Source organism: Vulpes vulpes, chromosome 15, assembly GCF_048418805.1.
Source record: "Vulpes vulpes isolate BD-2025 chromosome 15, VulVul3, whole genome shotgun sequence".
Lineage (NCBI taxonomy): Eukaryota > Metazoa > Chordata > Mammalia > Carnivora > Canidae > Vulpes > Vulpes vulpes.
This window is the reverse complement of record NC_132794.1, coordinates 3760175-3782045: the sequence shown is the minus strand read 5'-3', so window position 1 is coordinate 3782045 and position 21871 is coordinate 3760175. Positions and strand designations below refer to the sequence as shown.

Genomic DNA, 21871 nt, shown 5'->3' with positions numbered 1-21871 from the left:
GGGGTCCTGGGATCAAGTCCTGCATCGGGCTTCCCGCAGGGAGCCTGCTTCTCCCTCTGCCTGTGTCCCTGCCTCTCTCTCTGGGTCTCTCATGAATAAATAAATAAAATCTTAAAAAAAAAAAATCTGTGTTTGCTCACACATGTGAGATCACCTGGCTTTAGGTCTCCCACAAGAGATGGGGTGGTTCCGGGGCACCTGGCTGGCTCAGTCAGTAGAGCATGTGATTCTTGATCTCAAGGTTGTGAGTTCAAGCCCCATGTCAGGTGCAGTCTGCTTAAGAGACAGGAGAGAGGAAGAGACGGGGCAGTTCCCCTGAATAGGACGTGTCCAGCTCGGGACAGCAGGGCACAGATTCTAGCCATCCAGACACACGGAGCCAACTGACCTTGAAGGCTTTTTTCATCTAAAAGGTACAGTATAATTTTTTCAATAGTTCAGAACACGGTCTTTTGAGTTGATGAATTTATACTCATCTACACTCAAAGATTATTGTTTTTTTAAAAAGCCATGGCCGGGGATCCCTGGGTGGCTCAGCGGTTTAGCGCCTGCCTTTGGCCCAAGGCGCGATCCTGGAGTCCCGGGATGAGTCCCGCATCAGGCTCCTGGCATGGAGCCTGCTTCTCCCTCCTCCTGTGTGTGTGTGTGTGTGTGTGTGTGTGTGTGTGTGTCTCTCTCTATCATAAATAAATAAATAAATTAAAAAAAAAAAAAAAAAAAAAGCCGTGGCCGTGTGAGTCAGGGCCATGGGGCAAAGACCAGCCGGTGGGCCCTGCTGTGGAAATATTTTGGAGGGTGAGCGATCCAGACCCGAAGCCCTCACTATTTTTAAAGCGAATGGCCACAGGCTTCGCAAGCAGGTGTAGGAACGTGAAAGCACAGGTAATGAGCAGAGGCTGGGAGGCACTTCCCCAAACACACCAGGCCCTAATTCCTCTTCGGGAAAGCCTCGAAATAGTAGACGGCAGGAGCCTGTCGGGGAAACGAAGACGCCTTAAAAGTAAAAATAAGTCAGCAAGGAAATAACCACAGGGGGGAAAACACCACCTCTGGAGAGCGTGGCCACAGAGCGAAGCAGTAAGCCCTGAGCTTTGAGGCGGGAGGGAGCTGAGTTCAACCCCCGGCTCTGCTTCCCACAGGCCGTGCGACCTTGGGCAGGTCACCTCACCTGTGGGGGCCTCAGTTTCCCCGCCTGTAAAATGCGGGCGACACAACCGTCCCAGGAGCCGTGAGGGTCTAAAGAAGAGATACAGGCACTGCAAGTTCCCCAGGACCATGTCTGGCAAGTGGCTGGCCCTCAACACGTGGCCAACTCCTTCTACAAGCCAAAGGGCGCTAACCTTTTGGAAACCTTTTGGACACCTTTTGGACACCTTTTGGGCACCTTTTGGAAAGACGTGCTCGGAAAAAAAAAAAAATTCATGTCTGCAGACAGAGTGATATTTGGGTCACAGTTATTCATCTGCCCGGTGCGAAAGCAGTGAGCATCCAGCGGGTGCCGGAGCCCACCTGGGACTCCAAGGAAGGGCAGGGGGCCCCTCTGGAGAGTCCCTCCAGGGTGGGCGCGCGCTCGGGGCGGGGGAGCCCCCAGCCTGGCGCACCTGGCCGGTGGGGACTCGCGCCCCAGGGCTTTGTCTCGGCTCCCCATCAGGGTTCCCCCCCCCCCCCCCCCGCTCCTGGGTCTGCCTCCTAACTTTCAGGAATGCTGTGCCGCGGGGGAGGCTGGCTTCCCCGTGCGGGGCCGCGGCGGGGCTTCGGGGGACGGGCACCGCGCCACCGCCCGCGCAGACACTCACCCCTTTCCGTCTGGCCTCATCATTCAGGGCGGTCACCCAGGCGGCCTGCCACTGGCTCCTCCAGCTGTGCAGCGTCAGGATCCAGGCGAGCAGCGCGTCGCCCTCGGGGCGCTGACCCTCGCCCGGCTCTGCAGCCCGCCGCGGGGCCCGGGGTCGCGCCCTGGCCCGCGCCCACTGCGCCAGGTACAGGCCCACGGTGCCCAGGGCCGCGACGAAGAGCGACACCAAGACCAGCCACTGGACCTCACCGAGCCACGAGCTCAGGCGGGACATGGCGATGGCGCATCGCCCGCGCGCCTCGCCCCAAGTTGCCAGGGCGGCCCCGGCCGGGGCGCAGAGCCCGCGGGCGGCGAGCTCAGGGCATGAGCGCGCGGGGGGGCGTGGAGGGGGCGCGGCGGGGCCCCCGGGGAGGGGTGGGCCGAGCGCGGGGAGACGCGCGGCTCGGGATGCGCCCCGGCCCCGCACACCTGGGAAATGGGGCCGCGGCGCTCGGCGGCCCGCCCGGCGTCTGGGCAGGTCCCGGGCCGCGGAGGGCGCGCTTCCTCCTCCGCGCGCCGCCCCGGGCGTCCCGCCCGCGGCCCAGCAGTGGCCGGAGGAGGCTCGGGCCGGGGCGGGCCGGGGGCGGGGCCTGCGGGGCCAGCACCGCCCCTGCACCCGGGGCCCCCTCCCCCGCCCGGCCCCTTAAAGGCCCCGCGGCCCGGCGCGCGCCTCTCCGCCCCCCTCTCCGCGCCCCTCCACGTGCGCGCGCGCCGCTCGGGCCTCGGGTGACGGTGACCGAGGCCTCGGGGCGAGGGGGGCGAGGGGGGCGGGGGGCGCTTTCCGCTTAGCCCGACCCCAGGGCTGCGCTGGGCCCGGCCGGCTGGGCTCCCGCGCGCGCATGGGGGGGCGCGCCTGGGCGCGCGCGCAAGGGTGGTTCTAGGAGCACCATCTGCCCGGCGGCCAGGCACTGCCTGCTTTTCAGACACTTGGAAAGCCCCTAGGAATCCACAACTCGCACCCCGAAGTCTGCGGGGCCTGGAGCCTCGCCCCTGGGCTGCACGCCCACGCCCAACCTTGGGGGGGCTCCGGAAAACGCCCCAACTTGGCAGGGGTGTGTGCAAGTGTGCGTGCGCGCGAGTGCGTGCGCGACCTGCCCCTGCGCTCCTCGCCGCCGTGCACGCTCAGCCCCCAGTGGTAGGAACGGCCGCGGAACGCTAGCCCGGGAGCCTCCCAGGCCGGCTGAAAGGCCTGAATCACAACCTAGTGAAGCGCAGGTGTGCTCCGCAGCTCCAGGACGAGGAGGACCTGACCTTGAGTTGGGTTGGGTGCGCCCAAGCGCTCGGCCTCCTCTCACCTGGCCTTCCCCGGGGCTCCAGCCCGCCTGACGACATCAGTGGGGGCTCTGGCTCTGCTGTGGCAGCGGAGGGGTCGTCCCTTGTCCCCCCTCGACCCCTCCCTGCCACGGTGCTGGCAGAGAGAAGCCTTAGAAGCTGGCCCCAGTGCGGGGAGTTTGCTAAGGACGCCCGCTGGTTTGGCAGATCCAGGATTAGGAACCTCCATCCGGTTCGCAGGCTAATGCCACTTTTGACACTTATTAGGCAAAAGCCCCGGAAACAGTAGAGCAAAGAGTAACACAGATGGTGGGATGCACCTGCGCTGGATACCAAGTGTTAAAGACAGGGGTGAGGTGCCTCCTGGAAGGGGGGAGGTCGGTACAAGGGCATATGAGGAAGCATGCGTGTGTGTGTGTGTGTGTGTGTGTGTTCCCAAGCCAGAGAGGGCAAGGGGGTGTGAGAGCTGGAGGCAGTCAGGAGGCGAGCAGAAGCTGCACCTGGAGCCCCCAGATTATGCATCGTGGATCATGCCATGGAAAGGGGGAGGCAACAAGCTGTTCTAAACACAGAGTGAACAAATGGGATTTTACAAATATCACTCCCAGCAGAGGGTGGAGACCAGGTCGGAAGCAAGTAGAAGGGGGCAGAGAGACCAGCTAGAAGGTGACCCCGAGGACGCAAGAAAAGGGTTTAAACTAGGCCTAGCACCCGCACAGGAGATACTTCGTGCTTAGAGGTTGGAGGTCAGGGAGAGAGGAAGGGGAGTCCCAAGTGGTGGGCAGGGAGTGGCAGGACAAAGGAGTTTATACCCAAGGGGCCTGACTTTCTTTGAAAAAGAGGAAGGGATTAGGAGGCCAGCCAGTCTGAGAGCCCTTGTGGGAAACCGAACAGGAAGCTGGCAGGGAGTGCCCAGGTGAGCTGGGTCAGGGTTGGGGGGGCCGGGGGCGGGGGGGGGGGGGAATGAGGCTATGAGGCTCCCTTGGCAGGTCTGAGATTAGAAAGTGGAAGCAGGGGGATTCCTGGGTGGCTCAGCGGTTTAGCACCTGCCTTCAGCCCAGGACGTGATCCTGGAGACCCCGGATTGAGTCCCACGTCCGGCTCCCTGCATGGAGCCTGCTTCTCCCTCTGCCTGTGTCTCTGCCTCTCTCTCTCTCTCTCTCTCTCTCTCTCTCTCATTCTATGTCTCTCATGAATAATAATAAATAAATAAAATCTTTAAAAAAAAAAAAAAAGGAAGTGGAAGCAGAATGATCCTCTGAGCTTTCTGCGAGCCGCCTGGCCATTCAACACTAGCTCCCCATTCTGCCCACAGGCTCCTGGGGGGTTGAGGGGAAGAGCTCTCCTGCTTCTCAGAAATCTCTTCTTATTTGGAGGAAACGCCTGATTCTTGTCGGCTCTGCAGCCAGAACCCTGCAGCTGAGTAACTCGAGTACCGCTGGCCCCCTTGCCAGCATGACAGGGATAGCTAGATGCCTGGAGCTCCCCATCGCCTCATTCCAGCGAGGTGACACATGTGCCCGAGCGCGCTGGCTGTGGCCCTGCGTCGGTGGTCACCAGATAGCCCGTCCCGTGTGACTGGTGGAACCAGTCTCATTCCTCCAGCGCCGTGTCTCCGAGGCACACTCCCCCACTGGCTCATTTAGAGGCTTGTAACCAACTGTAGAGTAAGCACCTCCCCGGCTTGGAATCCGTCGCACTGCTGTAAGTTCTTACAGAGGGAATGTAAACTGAATTACTTCTGCGTAGAAGCAAAATGAGGGAAAACAAGGCATGGTCCTGGGCTCATAGGAAAAGGCGGGAGGGCCAGAACGTGTGATGCAAACTGGAACATGGGGCGCCCAGGTGGCTCAGCGGTTTAGCGCCGCCTCCAGCCCAGGGCGTGACCCTGGAGTCCCAGGATCAAGTCCCCCTTCGAGCTCCCCGCAGGGAGCCTGCTTCTCCTTCTGTCTGTGTCTCTGCCTCTCTCTCTGGGTCTCTCATGAATAAATAAATAAAATCTTTTTTAAAGAAAAGAAACTGAAACATCTTGTGAATCTAGGAAAAGACCAGGCTCCTTCTGCTTCTGCTCCCAGCCACTGCTCCTTAGGCCCAGGCCTGTTCATCCCCGGCTCGGAGGACCTGGGTCCTTCACCTCCCCAGCTGGTGACACTCCCTGCTCCCAGCACAGGGCCCCCTCATGCACCCCAAATTCATTCTTCCCAGGGAGCCAGACTGCTGCTCTGCACAGAAAGGACTCTCCTGGCCACCAAACCATCGAAGATATGGTAGGTTCCAACACACTCACCTCACGGCAGCTGCTTGCTGTTTTTAACCACTCCCAAAAGGGAACCATGCTGCTTTGAATTGAGCTTCTGTGAGCAGGTGGGGGGTGGGGGGGGTCTCAGTGCAGGGGTGGGGCCCATGGGAACAGTGGGAGCTCACACTGCCAGCCTGCCTGGAATTCCCTGGAAGGCATGGCTCTGAACCTCGGACCCTGTGAGTCCCGCGGTGGCAGGGAAGAAACAGCAAAAGCTGCATTTCCAAACTTCTCTTCGGAATGTTCTATAATAACTGGTTGTGAGAGTTCAGGACGCTCCATTGTTCTGGGTTTTATTTTCATGTAAAAATCATTTCCATATTACTCAGCAATTAGAAACGACAAATACCCACCATATGCTTCAACGTGGATGGAACTGGAGGGTATTATGCTGAGTGAAGTAAGTCAATCGGAGAAGGACAAACAGTGTATGTCCTCATTAATTTGGGGGATATAAATAATAGTGAAAGGGAATATAAGGGAAGGGAAAAGAAATGTTGGGAAATATCAGGAAGGGAGACAGAACATAAAGACTCCTAACCCTGGGAAACGAACTAGGGGTGATGGAAGGGGAGGAGGGCGGGTGTTGGAGGGGAATGGGTGATGGGCACTGAGGTGGACGCTTGACGGGACGAGCACTGGGTGTTTTTCTGTATGTTGGTAAATTGAACACCAATAAAAATTAATTTAAAAAATAAATAAATAAAGAGATAATGTATGGGGAAAAAAATTAAAAGCCAATTTACTATATTTCCATTTCAAATAGCAAACTGAGAAAATAAAATCAATTTCTATGTCAAAAAAAAAAAATCATTTCCAAAATGCTTCTCAGTGCTTCACCATTGCTTGCTGGGTGATCCCACCCAGTCACGCAATCTCCGGGTGCCTCATCCGTGCAACCAGGATGCAAGTATTTCGACGTCTCTCCCTACCAACCCAGGACGTGCCATGACGACATCAATGTTTTAAAAACTCCATACAAAAATAAATAAAATAAAATAAAATAATCCATACATATGTCGAGTGTCCTAGGTTTCTTATCTCTAAACAAACATATTAATGCTAGAATTTGTTCGCTACCACTGAGCCAGCTCTTCTTCTGGATTTTTAAGAATGCTTAACAACGACAAAAATCGGGATAGATACTTCCAACACTTATTTCCCAGTAATTATCTTAAAATTGTAGAAGAGGAAAGGAGGAGGTTCCGAAAGTTTATCGTTTGTCTCTGACCTGGTGGAGCAGCTCCTCCGTCACTTTGCGTGGTTACTGGTATTGCTTGAGTCATCACGTTGTGCTCCGATTGCCCGATTGCCCGCAGCCCGGGGCGTGGTGGCCGGCTGGGGCGAGGGCCCTGGACTTGGTTGGATGACGACCGGGATGACAAATGTGTGGCACTCCAGGGGAGACATTCCGAGAATTCCCTCTCGGCAAAATGCTTTTAAGACTTGGCTCTGTGCCCTCGGCAGTGGGGTCCGTGGGGACATTTGAGCATCTCCTTGGCAACGATCACAGGGCGCTTGTCATTTCCACAATCGGTGAGCTCCCGGCTGGTTTCCTGTCCCCGCTGCGGGGCCGGGTGCCCACCCGCCCCCCCCAGCAGGAGTGACGCTGAGGGGCGGCCAGTCCTGGGGGTGGGGCCGTGCCACATGCCTCCCTGTGGCGCGGGTCGGGCACCTGGCAGGCTGGGTGCCAGCAGGTGCTCGGCGGCGGGAGGGCCTCACTTCATCTTCAGGGCACCACACAGAGGACGGCATCACCCCGTTTTCAGAGTGAGGGGCCTGAGTTCAGAGAGGCTGAGTCACGTGTCGAGGCCACACAGGGAGGAAGTTGCAGGGCCAGAGTCTGACCCCAGGGGGCATCGGCCCCAAAGCCCGTGTTGTTTCCACCACCTCTTATAAAGCAAACAAATTCCCCTCAAAAGAGAAAACCGTTAGAGGCTGGAAAGGAAGGGGTCCCGTTTCTCAAGTGCGTGGGCCAAGATCTGTCCCAAGAAGATGAATTGCCTTTTGTGTTCTGCGGCCCGGGAGACGCGGACTCTTTCAGACCCACAGGGGGAGGAAGTTCACTCAGGGTTCACTCAAGGAACTTCTGTGGAGCTTCTGCTCCGTCCCAGGCCCTTTCTGGGGCACACATGGGGTCCTGTCCCAGTGACTGCTGCAGTGGCCGGGGAATCAGATCACCGTCCCGCAGACGCCCGCCAAGGAGGGGCCAAGGGGCCATCTCCATCCCCCCAGCCCCAAGCAGGGCCTTCCAGGCTCCCCACCTCCCAACCGACCTGTCAGCAGGATGTGCCCTCGAATCCCACCTGGTGACGGGCCCGTCCAGGGCCCTGAGTCATGCCGCCGTGCAGGGAGGGGAGGCCTTGGGTCTGAGGCAGGGCTTGGCAGCCTGCTGGGGACCAGCCAGCCCGCCAGGAGCCTGCCCTGGGCCACCCTAATGATGCCGTCCTGCAGCACCGCGCCCATGCCGGGCAGATGGAGGAAGCCAACCCGGATGGCAGGCTCCATCCCGGCCAGGTGGTTCGGGGAAGCCTCCTGCATGGCTGCCCAAAAGGGAGGTGATAGGGCAATTCTGCTGGCACCCAAGGCTGGCACCTAACTTCGGAATGAAATAGCTAACCTTGTGTTTTTCTTTTTCCTATTCTCTATGCTGAAGAGGTCCTTCCAAGGAGGCGGGTGCCTAAAATGCATGTTCTCCTTCACTCAGAAGGATGCTGGTAGCACACCTGTCCCCTGACAGGTGAGACCATGTTGTTGCAGAGTCAGATAGGTCTGCCCTACAGACTCCCGCTTCGAGGGGTTCCTCAGGGGGCAGTGGGGGCCTTGCAAGAGGGCCAGCTGGGGAGGCAGAGATGAAGGCGCCAGAGACAGATGCCCACCCACGCCCTTGTCGGGACTTTGCTGTGGCCTGCCTGCATCAAAGGCCCCAGCAGGGGAGGGGGGGCTGCCATGGGCCCTTCTGGCTGGGCTCCGTCCCCTGGGGCCCACAAAGGGGTACTGCTCCTAGCTCCTCGCCGAATGTGCTAGATCCACCTCTACAGTCCCGTTGATTCCCCTATTCCCAGTGCTGACTTTGGAAGAACACGGGCTTCATCTAGGGGATGGCTCGGCTAGAGAAGGGCGCGTTCACGGCTCAGACGCCCCACGTGGGACTCGGGATGTCTCTTCCTGCGGGTGTAACCAAGTTTTCCCTTTGTGCACTGTGTGTGTGTGTGTGTTTAAGCCTCTCTGGGCATAAGGATAGAATCCACTAAATTTCTAGAGGGATAGTTTGCCTCTTTGAGAGTTAAAGGAAAACACCATCAAAGGGCTTCCCAACCCTCCCTGGGAGCACCTGTTCACCTATGACGTCATCCATGTGCTCATGACGGAGCACTGCTGTCCGTTTCGGTGGCGCACCAAATAATCCAAGAAGACGAAGTGGATGATTTTGCTGCCCTGGAAAAATACTCAAGTGTGGAAATAGCCAATTCAGTGATTAAAAGAGGAAAACATGAATGACTTCTGCTGGCCCGGCGCCTTACAGTGATTCCCGCCATCAGTAACTCACCAGGGATAATGTGGCCCGAGGAGGCGGGGACAGACCTGGAACCCCCTGGTGTTCCCTGCGGGATCCTTCGTGCCACCCCGGGGCGGGGGGGGGGGGGGGCGGGGGGAGCAGCAAGTCTGCACCAGGAACCTGCAGAATCAGAGAGCAAGTCTTCAGAGGATTGACTGCGACGTCTGACATTTCCGTGGATTCTGACGCAGTCATCGCGGCCCCTCCCACCATAAGTGCCAAGTGTAGCTGTCCCTGTGCGCCCCTGGGGCCACCACCCCCATTCTCTCGGACGTTTCCTGGACGGATCCAGCGCCCTCTCAGGGACCTGGGGGGCTGAGCAGGGGAGGGAGGAGCCCTCGGAGCAGGGGGCTGGCACCTGCGGCTACCGTGTCCCAGCTCTGCTTCCCCATCTGGCAATCTGACCCCCCCCCCCAGGTCTGGAGGGCCACAAAGGTGAAGACAGCTCCGGGGAGGGAAGCAGCCTGGCCTGCACCCTGGGAGCTCTTCCCCAGGTGACAGAAAGAAGGTGGCTGATGGGCCCCCCCGCCGTCCCTGCGGGAGAAAGAGGTCCCGCTTCAGCCCTACCTTTTCTGTGTGTTTAAGCACATACAGATCCCGCCCCGGATGTGCTCCTGATTATTCCTCTAACCTGCTTCTGTGTCGGGTGAGATGGGGGACGAGCGGCCTGGCGACTGTGTGGCCGTCACAGCAGCAGCCAGCCGTTCAGAACGCACGGCCGGGCTGGACTGGCGACCAGCAGTGGGCCCAGGCTTCCCCGGAGGAGCAGGAAAAAGAAGATCGAGGTGATTTCCGGGGGTGCCTGTGTCCCGTTTCTCCAGGGCAGGACTGGGGCAGTGCAGGCTTGGCGATCTCTGTCACCAAGGAGCAGGATGTTAAAGCCCCGGGGCCGCAGGTAAATACCACGCAGGTGGAATGAGCACCACACAAACCCCCTCCCAGGCCCCGCCGACCTTAAACAGACCCCTTCGAAAGGCGCTGGAAAAAGAAATGTTCCGGGGGGTAGACAAGATGTGAAGGAAGCTGGTCCTCATGTACACTAACGTCTGCATCTGCGTGAGCTGAGAGAGTCCACGCGACCCCCCCCCCCCCCCCAACACACACACACAGAAGCCGCTCTGCAGGGCAGGAGCATTCGTTGTTGACTTAACTGCATCATGGAAAACAGGGATTCCAAGTGACAATCTCTGGGGCAAGTCGGCAGACAGAGCGCCTGGGTCCTGTCAAAAAGAACAGCACCGCCCCCCCCCCACCCCGTCATGTCACCAGACCAGAGCTGCACCCCTACTAACTGCAGTCCCAACCTCCGCTCCCCCCCAGAAAAATGTAGTCATAACCAGCCAGTGAGGAATCTTCCGGTGGCATCAAGGAGATCATCTGTCCCGTGGGTCCTCCTCCCTCCCCCAAAGGAAGAGGAGGGAATCTGCAGGGTCAGACCCCAGCTCTTCCCCCCCAGGGAAGGTGACCTTGCCCAAAACAATCCTTTCCTTTGCTAGTAACTTCCTCGTCCCACCCTCCTTCCTGTAAGAACCTTCCCTGCTCTACGGCTCGGAGCTCCCCCGCCTGGGCTGGTTGGGAGGGCTGCCCAGTTCGCGGATCGATGAAGAAAACCAGTTAGATCTTCTAATTTACTCAGTTCAATCTTGTTTTCATTTTTACTTATTCATTTCTTTATTTAAGGTTTTATTTATTTATTCATGGGAGACACAGAGAGACAGAGACCCAGGCAGAGGGGAAAGCAGGCTCCCTGCGGGAAGCCTGATGCGGGACTCGATCCTGGGACCCCAGGGTCACGCCCTGAGCCGAAGGCAGATGCTCCACCGCTGAGCCCTCCAGGCGCCCCCAAAATCATTTTTTCAAAGACCATTTTCTCTGCCTCTCTGTGTATCTCTAATGAATAAACAAATAACATTTTTAAATAAATAAATAAACAAATAAACAAATAAATAAATAAATTTGTCTTAAAATAAATTTGACCTAAGAAGTGATGCAAAATTGAAGGAACAGGACAAAGATGGTCAACGTGAGGTTCCGTGGGTGCCAGAGATGCGCTCCGTGCGGGCGAAGTGCGGAGGGACGGACGGATGGGACGGCAGGGTTGTCCTGCGTCCACCACCCCCATCAGCTGGCAGGCGCCTCCTGGGGCTCCCCGGCCTGGGGCATCGAGGGATGGGGACAAGGAGGACACAGAACGTACGTCCCCCACCACATCGCCATGAGGATGTCCTCTGGGAGGTCCAGACACCCACGGGGTGAGCCGCCCGGGTGCCATCGCCCCATTAAAGCCGCCCACCCTCCCTGACTGCGTGGAGAGCCAGAGTGGGCGAGACGCTTCCTGCCAGCAGGTTCCTGAGGCCCAGCGAAGTCCAGTGGGAGCCGGTCGGGGGGCGGGGGCGGGCAGACTGGCTTTACTGTGTGTGATACGTGAGGATGTCCTAGACAGGGGACGTCCAGGAGGCCCTTGGAGGGACCAAGCCTGCGCCCGAGGCCACTGCTCTTATTGGACTGTCCTCCCTGCTTGACAAGCTCTGTTCTGGGGAGACGGGGAAGCGGAAGCCCGGCAGGAGAGGGGGTGCACACGACCCTGGGAGGTGTCCTCTCCTCCAGCCTGCAGCCTGGCCCCGAGACCGCAAGACTCCACTTCCAGGAAACGTCCAGATCCCTGGAGGCAGCAAGCAGATCGGTGGGGGCCAGTGGCTGGGGCGCAGGTGCGGGGGGGGGGGGGTAGAGGGCCTTCTTTCTGGGGTGAAGAAAAATGTTCTGGAACAGATGGTGGTGATGGTTGCACAGCACTTCTGAGTGGACCAAATGCCACTGGCCACTTTGAAAATGGGGAACGTGGTCAACTTTATGTTAGGTGTGCCTTAGCACAGTTTGTTTTTTTTTTTTTAATAGGAATTGACCAATGGATTTAACCAACGCTGGGAAGGGTTCCCCCGGTTTCGTATTCGTGGTGTAGCTTCAGCTTCTAATAAGGTCCAATATAAAGACGATTCATTTGAAGAACGCTCATGGTTTTCTTGAAAAACACAGGAGACTCTGTTATTTCTTTCTTTTTGTGTGTGTGTGATTTTATATATTTATTTGACAGAGAGACAGAGCACAAGCAGGGGGAGCAGCAGGCAGAGGGAGAGGGAGAAGCAGGGAGCCCGATGCGGGACTCGAACCCAGGACCCCGAGATCACCACCTGAGCCCCCCAGGTGCCCCAGACCTTGTTATTTCACAAGGAGGCTCCTGTTATGTGTGTAATTCCGCCTCCCATGCACACACACTCACAGCCAGGTGGGCTCGAGGAGGACCCTGAGCCGTGACCGCGTCAGGCAACCCCCCCGCTGCTCCCAGCTGCCCCTGGACTCAGGAGCTGAACAACTGCCCATCTCAAGGGCCTGCTCGCCGCTGGTTTCCCGTCCGTCCGTGGGTTTCCCAGCATCCTGGTCTGTACTCCGTGGACTTGGCTAAGCTCCCTGATAAGAAGGGACTCCACCGAGGGCTTTACCTGTTAGCCAAAGCGTTCAGATTATCACGAAAGATAAAATCAGGTGAGAGCAGACCTTTGCAGATAAAGGGGGTGCCCGGGACCCGTGTCGCTTGACCCACACTGTCCCAGAGTCTCAGCGATCACACTGGGCCGACGACCTTCTCGGCACCGTCGCTGGGCAGAGGAGGGGGGTGCATGGCCAGGGGCCGGGGCTGAGAGGACCGCGATCTCCAAAACAAGACCGCCTGCCAGTCCGTTTTAATTTTGATTTTCTTTTCCATTTCGTGTATTCGTATTTCCAGCTTTTCAAGAGGACAGAAGTCACTGTTTGCTCTCCTTTCTCTCTCTCTCTCTTTTTTTTTTTCCCAGCAGCATCTGTTCCGGGGACCCCACGGCTTCCCTGTGCTCATGCTGCCTCCCGGCCCAGGCCCACCCGAGGCGCACACACCCGAGGCCCACGCCGGGGCGCGGCTCCTCGCACGCGGCCGCAGCGGTCCAGAGTCCCAGCGAGCCTGTTCCCTGTTCCTCCCCAATGCACGCAGTAGTGTCACGGAGTCCCTTCCCTGTCCCGCTCCCCGCGAAGTCGCCAAGCGTGCCTTCCTCTTCTGCTGTGGCCACGCTCGTGACCCTCCTGACGGCCTTGCAGCTCTGACTTTATCCGCAGCGTTGATCATCAGGCTGACGGGTGTCAAGCCCCAGTTGAGGCAGGGAGAGGCGGTGCAGGGGAGCCCGCCGGGGATGGCCCGGGACTCCTGGGCCTTGGTCCTCGAGGCTGGCTCACCAAACGCCCGTGGGGTTGGGAGCTCCGTGCTCCGTCGGGCCCGTGGGCGCTCCGGGAGAAGGCACAGCGGCAGACTCCTCGTGCTCGTCGTCGATTCTTTCCCGGGTTACCCATCTGACAACCAGATGCACGAAGCAAACGAGGCCATTGGTACCCCTTCATGCCTTCGTGCCTTCATTCCCGCAGTACCCCGTGGGGCCGCCGCCGTCCGCCAGCACCGGGCCCGGGACGCACCCGAGAGCTGCCGGCCGGCCTGGTGTCGGCTGCTGCACGCTCCACCTCCTCTCCTTGTGACCTGCTTCTTGCCTCGGCCCCGCCCTGGAGCCCGGCTGTACCCAGGGAGAGCCCCGCAGCACTGTGCCTTGGTGGTACCAAGGGTACCTGGGTGTCCCTGTCATTTCCACAAGGCATTGGCACAAACATCTGCAACATGTGCACATCTCAATACAACAGAACACGAATGAATCTGCTCTGGGCCGGAAGATGGACCGTCAACACTTCCTTCTTGGTGTGCTCCTCCTCGGAGGGTCCCCAGCAGCTGGGACGCTCCCCTGCTCCCCACCCCGGAGTCCACAGCATAACATGCTCCATGCTGTCCCCCTCTGGCCTGTCCCCTTCCTCCCTGATTTGCCCCCCCCCGGCCCCCACCTGTTCCCTGGAATCCTTCCCCAGAGCAAAATGTCGGGGAGTGAGCTCTTGCTCACTGGGGAGACCCAGCTAAAGCCTGCAGAGGGGAAGGGAGGGGCTCACAGTCTGGAGGGATGAACAAAGGTAGCCTCAGGCCATGCGGTGAGTGCCCACGGGGCTATCGCACACGGTGATGGGGGGGCAGACAAGAGGCAGCTCCCACAGGGCGGTGGGGGCGCCCCAGGACTGGGATGGAGTGTGAGTGGAGACGGACAGCAAATGGACAAGTGGGGCACATTCAGAGGCCCGGGGACCCGCACCAGCTGTGCTCTTGCCTCTGGCTGGATCCCGCCAGATGTTAGCGGCGTCCCAGTGCACTTGACGGAGATCAGTTTGGAAACGAGGCTGGACCTGCTCAAAAGTGGCCTGTGGAGAGGTCAGTTTTATCCAGGGGGAGGGGGAATGATCCAAGGGCTGAGCAGGGACAGGGCATCAAGTTCCGGTGTCACCTAGGGGCTCGCTATGCAAAGCGTGGTCCCAGTCCAGTGGCTTTGGTGTGTCCGGTTAGCAATGCAGACTCTCAGCCGCCAGCTAGATCCCTGGAATCAAAGCCTGCGTTTGAATGAAATTTGAGAAGTCCTGTCCTAGGACCTGGGGTGGTGGGGGTGAGGCACCCGAGCAGTGGAAGGGGAGCCGTCCTGGGGGTCAGGGGCCCAGGGAGCGGGGGCGGCTGCCAGGTGTCCCCCTGGGTGGGGGTGAGATGCCTCCCGGAATGTGGCTGTGAGCGGGCTGGGGGAGCAGGGGCGGAGGAGGAGTGTGCTTGGGGCATGCTGCACCTCCCGGGGCCTCAGCGGATGGGGCCTGGAACTCGGAAAGCACAGACGTCCATTCGCGGCGGATTTTAGGGCACTGGCTGGCCCTGAGTCTTGGCGGTTTTGTCGACTTTTGCAGACCATCCGTTTGATGATCCTGCCTCCAGTGCTGTCAGGGCTCCACTTCGACGTTACCAGATGGCCTTACGTCAGCATCTCCGGGTGGGACCCTGAATGTAGCACCCTCTTCCTCCCTGGGGTGCTAAATCCCTTGGGAAGGAAGTGATGCGCAAACACTGGCCCCGGGAGCTAAGTGGAGGACAGGGCTGGAGGGTCCTGAGCCCAGGGGGTGGGTTAATGCCGAGCCCCCAGATCAGGAAGGTCCCGGCACCAGGACCCAGGCAGGGCTGCAGGGCAGCCCCGTTTCCTACAGGAAGCTTCTTCTAATAGAGCCACCTGTTCCTTCAAATTTGCCAATCAGACAGCCGCACCCCTTCCTGGAGGCCAGGGGTCACAGAAAGGGGTGAGGGGAGCTGCTTCCCACCACACACCTGTCTCTGCTGGCTCAGCTGGGGACAGGGAGTCCGGGGTCACACCCACAAGCTCTGCGGCACCTTTGTGCTGACCTGGGGCCTGAGGCGCTGACCCAGATAAGGCCTGGGGGCGGCCTTGTGCTCCCGGACATCACCCCATCCAGCTTTATGGAATGTTTTCACTCTGCAAACAGTCTTTAATGAGGAAATGAGAAGCAAGGGCAGGGGGACCTTAGCAGAGGTGAGAGGTGCTCCCTTGAGCGGTCCCAGGGGCGGCCCCAAGCTCCTGGCCCTGCGTGGGGACGGTCCTAGAAGGCCGGCTCTGTCCCCAGCTGCCTGGCTGACCTCGGGCTCCGCTGAGCCATCCTTGGGGGGTGGGCGTCTGAGGGGGGGTCCGGAGGTCCCTCCCCATCCCCCTCCGCCTCTGCCCCACAGGTAGGGGTGAGCTGTGCCCACGGAGCTCACCTGCCCTGAGCCGAATATGCTCCTCCTCTCTTTTCAAGATCTTTTTTTTTCTTTTTTCAAGTACCTTCTGAAAGCCCTAGAGCCAACTTTCCTATTTGAAGAAAAGCAGGGAGTTCTCCAGAATTTCTCCTGGTCGGATGAGGCTACTGGGAAGTGAGTGGAGAATCAAGGGTGGGGGTGGGGGGTGCTGGTTAAACAGCAGGTGTCCGGGGCCCTCCTGGAGAATGACAGCGAGTGGCCCGCAGCCCCGTGGCCGCCCCCAGCCTCGTCTGGGAGCTTGTTCCGACAAGAACGCGGAAACCTGCACTTGAACGCGGTGCCCCGGGGTGTGCGTTCACGCGAAAGTGGGCGAGCCACTGCCCCCCACCCCCCCAGCTGTCCGCGGCCTCGGCCGCGCACTCGAATCCACTGGAGTCAGGGCTCAGCCCGAGAAATTCTGCGGTGGGGCCCCGGGCTTGTAGGTGTTATGTTCACTTTTTTTTTTTTAGGTTTTTATTTATTCATGAGAGACACACAGAGAGAGGCAGAGACACGGGCAGAGGGAGAAGCAGGCTCCCTGCGGGGACCCCGATGCGGGACTCGATCCCGGGACCCCGGGACCACGCCCTGAGCCTAAAGCAGATGCTCAACCCCTGGACCACCCGGGCGTCCCCATATTCACTTTTTGAACATTCGCTACGTCTGACATAAAGAAAAGTGCCTGTGTCACGTGCTCAGATCAGTGAGTTTCCACCAGCAGGCCACACCCGTGGGACCCAGATCAAGAATCAAGAGGTGACCTGTGGATGACCTTGGGGCCACTACCCCCCCCCCCAACAGAGACAGCCAGGTAATGACGTCTAGCAGCGTAGCTTCGGGTCGTGCGGTCTGCTGTCTTCTGTGTCCCTCCCAGTTGACACTGAGGCGTGCAGCTGGGGCTGCTGTGTCCTCGGGGCCGTGCATGCTCCTTTGCGGGAACGCGCCACGCTTTCCCTCCTGCTGCCCAGGGGCATCGGGTGGCTTCCGGGTTGGGCCTATTATACACAGAGCACCTGTGTTTGTTCACGGTTCCCACGATTTTGATGTAGAGCCAGGTGTGACGGCCACTGACCCGGGCGATGCCTCGTCCCCCGCTGGCCTCCTGGCCCCGAGAGGCCGCCCCACCTGTCGGGAAGGAGCGCGCACCTTTGCGATGACGCGGCCTGCCCCATTCCCACCAGCAGCACCTTCAGAGCCCGTTGAGTCACGGCTGGCAGCTGTCCTTTTTTTGTTTGCTTCATCTTTGTGTACAGCTGCCTCGGGATGACAAACGGCCACTTCTAGAAGCTTCTGTGTTCTTCCAGGACAGCAGGCTCCATGATGTCCTTTAAAGTCCGACCTTATTTCCTTTCAGTTGAAGGCTCTGATGAACACCCGTGCATCTTCAAGCATCTGGCGAGAGACAAGGTGGCAGGGGGACTTCCTGCCCAGCCTTCCCGCTCCTGGCGGGTGGATGGTTCAGAAAGGAGGTTAGGCCAAGGACGGGAGTGAGAGGAGGGAGTCACTGGTCAGGGGCCCAGAATTTAAGAGGATACCAAATACTCTGCAATCAAGACAAATACAATTTTATTTATTTAATATTTTTTTAAGATTTTTTATTTTATTTAATCATAGAGACAGAGAGAGAGAGAGAGAGGCAGAGACACAGGCAGAGGGAGAAGCAGGCTCCATGCAGGGAGCCCGACGTGGGACTCGATCCCGGGTCTCCAGGATCACGTCCTGGACTGCAGGCGGCGCTAAACGGCTGAGCCACGGGGGCTGCCCGACAAATACAATTTTAAAGATCTAAATCAATGCAAAAAATCCTTAATGAACAAAACATCAACCTGTTGAAGATTTTATTTATTTGTTCATGAGAGACGCAGAGAGGCAGAAACACAGGCAGAGGGAGAAGCAGGCTCCCTGCAGGGACCTGATACGGGACTCGATCCCAGGACCCCGGGGTCACGTCCTGAGCCGAAGGCAGATGCTCAACCACTGAGCCACCCAGGTACCCCTGACAAATACAATTTTAATGCAATATTTTAAAGATCTAAATTAATGCAAAAAACCCTTCAGGTTTAAATGCTTAAAAATCAACATTTTTAAATAAAGACCCATGTAAGCTAAACCGTATTGGACCATGAACCAAAACCGAAATAAAAACTAAAACAAAAAAACCCTCCAAAACCTCTCGAAAAACATTGAGCCCCTGTATACATGTTCTTATATATTTTTTTTAATGGTTTGGATTTTTTCCAGGCCGTTAAAGTAACTGAAAAATATTCAAGAATGGAAGAGTTAGGTGTATACAACTCGTAACATTATTTTGAGCTTAAATCTTCACTAATACCATCAACAGAATTTATTAGACTTTTCCTTTCCAGGCTTTAATGGAAACGAACGCATCATTGGCACTTTCAAGATCTACTTATTTGCTTCTCCTATTTTCAGTTCAGACAACCGCTGTGTCTGACCATTTCTTTTGACCAAGTGCTGATTGCAAATCATTTTAAATGAAGGCCAAATATTTCCTTCACTATTCAGTAACATTAGGCATCAGGTATTTTAATGACATTAAAATAATCTAAAACTGTCACTTGGGGGTGCCTGAGTGGCTCCGTCCGTGAAGCACCTGCCTTTGGCTCAGGTCATGATCCCGGGGTCCTGGGATCGAGTCCTGCATCGGGCTCCCTGCTCGGCGGGGCGTCTGCTTCTCCCTCTCCCTCTGCCCTTCCCCCTCGCTCCTGCTCTCTCTGTCAAATAAATAAAATATTTAAAGAAACAAAAAAATTAAAAAAAAATGAAGTCACTTGATCCAGGGAAATTATTACACAGGGCAACTCTCACATTGAATATTTCCTTGCTATCAAATATTAATATTAAGTAGTTATTAGACATTTAGTGTTTTCATGACATTAACTTATTTAAGAAGTGTCACTTCATTGCCTGGGTCCGGTGTCTCGAGGACTCCCATGTTTTGCCGGGTGTTTTAGGGGCAAAGGTCCCTACTACACCATCGGGGCTGGAGTGGGAAACCTCCGCATCTTTGAGTTTTTCCTTTGTGTTTTCAATCTCCCAGTTTCTCTTGGCGCTGACTCTGTGTAATTTCTTTCTGACGGGCCCGCTAGCTCCTTAATTCTGTTCGGTCACAGGAGCCCTGTTCTTTGACCCGCTGGCTGGCTCCGCTCGGGTGGCTGTAACAAAATGCCACAGGCTGGGTGGCTCACACGCGGCAGACGTTCACTCCTCGCCCTTCCCAAGGCTGGGCGTCCAGGATCGCGGCGGCGGCAGACGCATGGCCTGGTTCGCACACGGCTGAGGCCTCTTTTGTGGGGTCCCTGAGGGCCCCACTCCTGACCTACTCGCCTTCCCAAGTCTCCACCTCCAAACATATCACGACAGGGATCAGATCTCAACACGAGGATTTGGGGGAGGACACATATACTCGGTCCCTGGCGCCCGCCGTGCACTGAGTTAATTTCAAATCATTCATTTTTTTTTTAAAAGATTTTATTTATTTATTGATGAGAGACACACAGGGAGAGGCAGAGACACAGGCAGAGGGAGAAGCAGGCTCCACAGGGGACCCCGATGCGGGACTCGATCCCAGGACCCGGGATCACACTCTGGGCCAAAGGCAGATGCTCAGCTGCTGAGCTACCCAGGTGTCCCTCAAATCATTCATTCTTTTCCAGAAGTTCCAACTGTCTCTTTCTCAGATCTGCTTGTGCATTCATTCCTCATTAGGTCGAGTTATTCCTCATCTTATTATTTCGCCTTTTATTTATTTAACTGTTGCATAAACATCTACCGTGCACCTGGCACGCGACGGCTGTGACACCTGCCGCTTCCGGGGTCTTGCTCTTTGCTGGCTGTCTCTGCCATGCTCACGCGTCCAGCTGCCTCTTGGCACGGCGGCTGTGACCTCTGGCTTGATCTGCTGGAATCACGAATGCTGGAATTTGGGGTGATGGGTCTGATTCAGTTGTGAGCCGACGGTGACGTGGACTTGAAATGGTGGCCCCCGAGGCCACCCCAAGGCTTGGTGATTTGCTGGGACTCGCAGGACTCGGGATATGGTCGTACGCATGGGTAGGATTCGTCGTGGTGAAGGGACACGAAGCAAAGTCACCTCAGGACAAAGGGTGCATGCGGTGCAATGTGGAGGAGGCCAGGACGACACCTCCAGGAGTGCCCCCCGGGGAGTCACACGGGTGTGCTAGGTCCTGCAGCGCCAGTCTGCGACCACACGTGCGCTGCTAGCTACCAGGGAAGCTCACCAGGTCCCTGGCGCCTTACCGGGGGCTCTTACCGGGGCTGGTCATGTGAGCACCTGCTGCCCGGCTTGCCTCAAAACCCCGGAGTCCCAGGAGGAGGGCAGGTGTTGAGTCTGTCCACGCAGCTTAGAATGGTGAGAACTCTCCCGAGGTCCACGTTCCCAGACTCCAGCCAAGGGCCGGCCTTGCCCACTTTCCAGGGCCGGTGGTCTTGTTTGGAGAATACTTGTCCGCACGCCCCACCAGCCCGTCACTGCCCCGGTGATGGACCCACTCCTGGACGGGAGGCTGGGAGCGTCCGCCCTCAGGCAACCCGACCCTCACCCAGCTTCTCGGAGGCGGGCTGGGAAGGGGCCTTGGAAAATCCTCCTCCTCCTCGTGGGTCTGTGAAGTGGCCAGAAAATGTGTCTTGCCGAGATTCCAACGCCTCCCAAGTGGGAAGCTCCCCGGAGCACCTAATCCATCATGTGTCAGAGATAAAAAATACTTTGCCTTTGTTTTCAAAAATCATGTTTAAATATTCCAATAAGAATTCCTACGTTTAGGGAAGCCTGGGTGGCTCAGCGCTTTAGCATCGCCTTCGGCCCAGGGCGTGATCCTGGGGTCCTGGGATCGAGTCCCACGACGGGCTCCCTGCCTTGAGCCTGCTTCTCCCTCTGGCCGTGTCTCTGCTTCTCTCTGTGTGTCTCTCATGAATAAATAAATAAATCTTAAAAAAAAAAAAAGAATTCCTAAGTTTGGTTATCAGGCTAAATATAAACACAAATGCCTGGGGGTGGTCACCCACTGAATAATATGCCCATGGAAACCCTGCAAACCCGTTCGCATTTCTCCCCGTGGGGACCTGCTTCTCCCAGCTGGCCTCCCACAGTGGCTCGTGTTGTTTGTTCCTTTAACCAGGGCGGACTCTCCCATTAGCCACAAGGTTTAGGGCTCAAGGTACTTTCACGGAACCGCAAAAATGTTTTTTTTAGGGACCACGAGAGGAAAAAGGTTTCCAAGTTGTGTGAATGGTAAGACTGTTCCCGAGCTCTGGTAACCTTCAACTGGAACTCTTTGGATCAATCAAAATAAGTTTCCCGGGAAAGAGCTTCAGCCCCTGTGCCGTGCAAGGCTGTTCCTTAGCGGTAGGCTACGGTCATTTCCAACTGTTCAGTCTGACGAATCAGGAAATGCTTCCTGGATGTTTCTAGAATTACGTAGGTAGACAGGGGGCTAGAAGCAGAGCCCAGCCCTTCTCATAGACCCAACAGCACTTGATATAAATTAATTTTAAGATCTTATTTATTTATTCAGGAGAGACACAGAGAGAGGCAGAGACATAGGCAGAGGGAGAAGCAGGCTCCCCGCAGTGAGCCCAGTGTGGGACTCGATCCCGGGACCCCAGGATCATAACCCGAGCCAAAGGGCAAATGCTCAACCTCTGAGCCACCCAGGTGCCCCCTTGATATAAATTATTTTGCGTGAAAGCACTAGTAAGGTATCTTGCACTTTGTTCCTTTCATTTACTGAGGAATCAGACAAATCTCAAACATTACATACTATTCAATAATCTATCTTTGGTCTTTGCTTTTGGGAACAGCACTGGTTCTTAATAAGCTCCATGATGTCAGATTAGAGATCTAACTTGAGTGCCTCTGAAAATCTCCTTTTTGTCACTGAGATCATTAGGACCAAATCTCTGCTTTTCCTACACACAAAATTTCTATTTCTAGTGGTACAAATTAAGGTTTCTTCCTGATTTTCCAAAGTCTTTATCACATGACAGAGAAAAGTAGGTCAAGTGTGTCTGCCATTTTCACTACATATCACATTTGCCATCAAAAACATTGTGAATCAAAACGGATGGCTCTTAGAGCGCCTGGGTGGTTCAGTGTGTTAAGGTCTGCCTTTGGCTAGGGTCATGATCCCAGGGTCGTGGGATCGAGCCCCA

General features: G+C 56.8%; 1 protein-coding gene across 1 annotated transcript in view; it reads right to left on the bottom strand.

Moving 5' to 3' along the window:
- The window catches only part of C2CD2 (C2 calcium dependent domain containing 2), a 57803-nt gene extending 55475 nt beyond the window's left edge, over positions 1-2328 (bottom strand). The window contains exon 1 of the mRNA XM_072739957.1: positions 1797-2328. Coding sequence (XP_072596058.1) covers positions 1797-2069 — 273 coding nt within the window. The 5' untranslated portion in view covers positions 2070-2328. The remainder of the gene's footprint in view (positions 1-1796) is intronic.
- Between the last annotated feature and the right edge of the window lie 19543 nt (positions 2329-21871).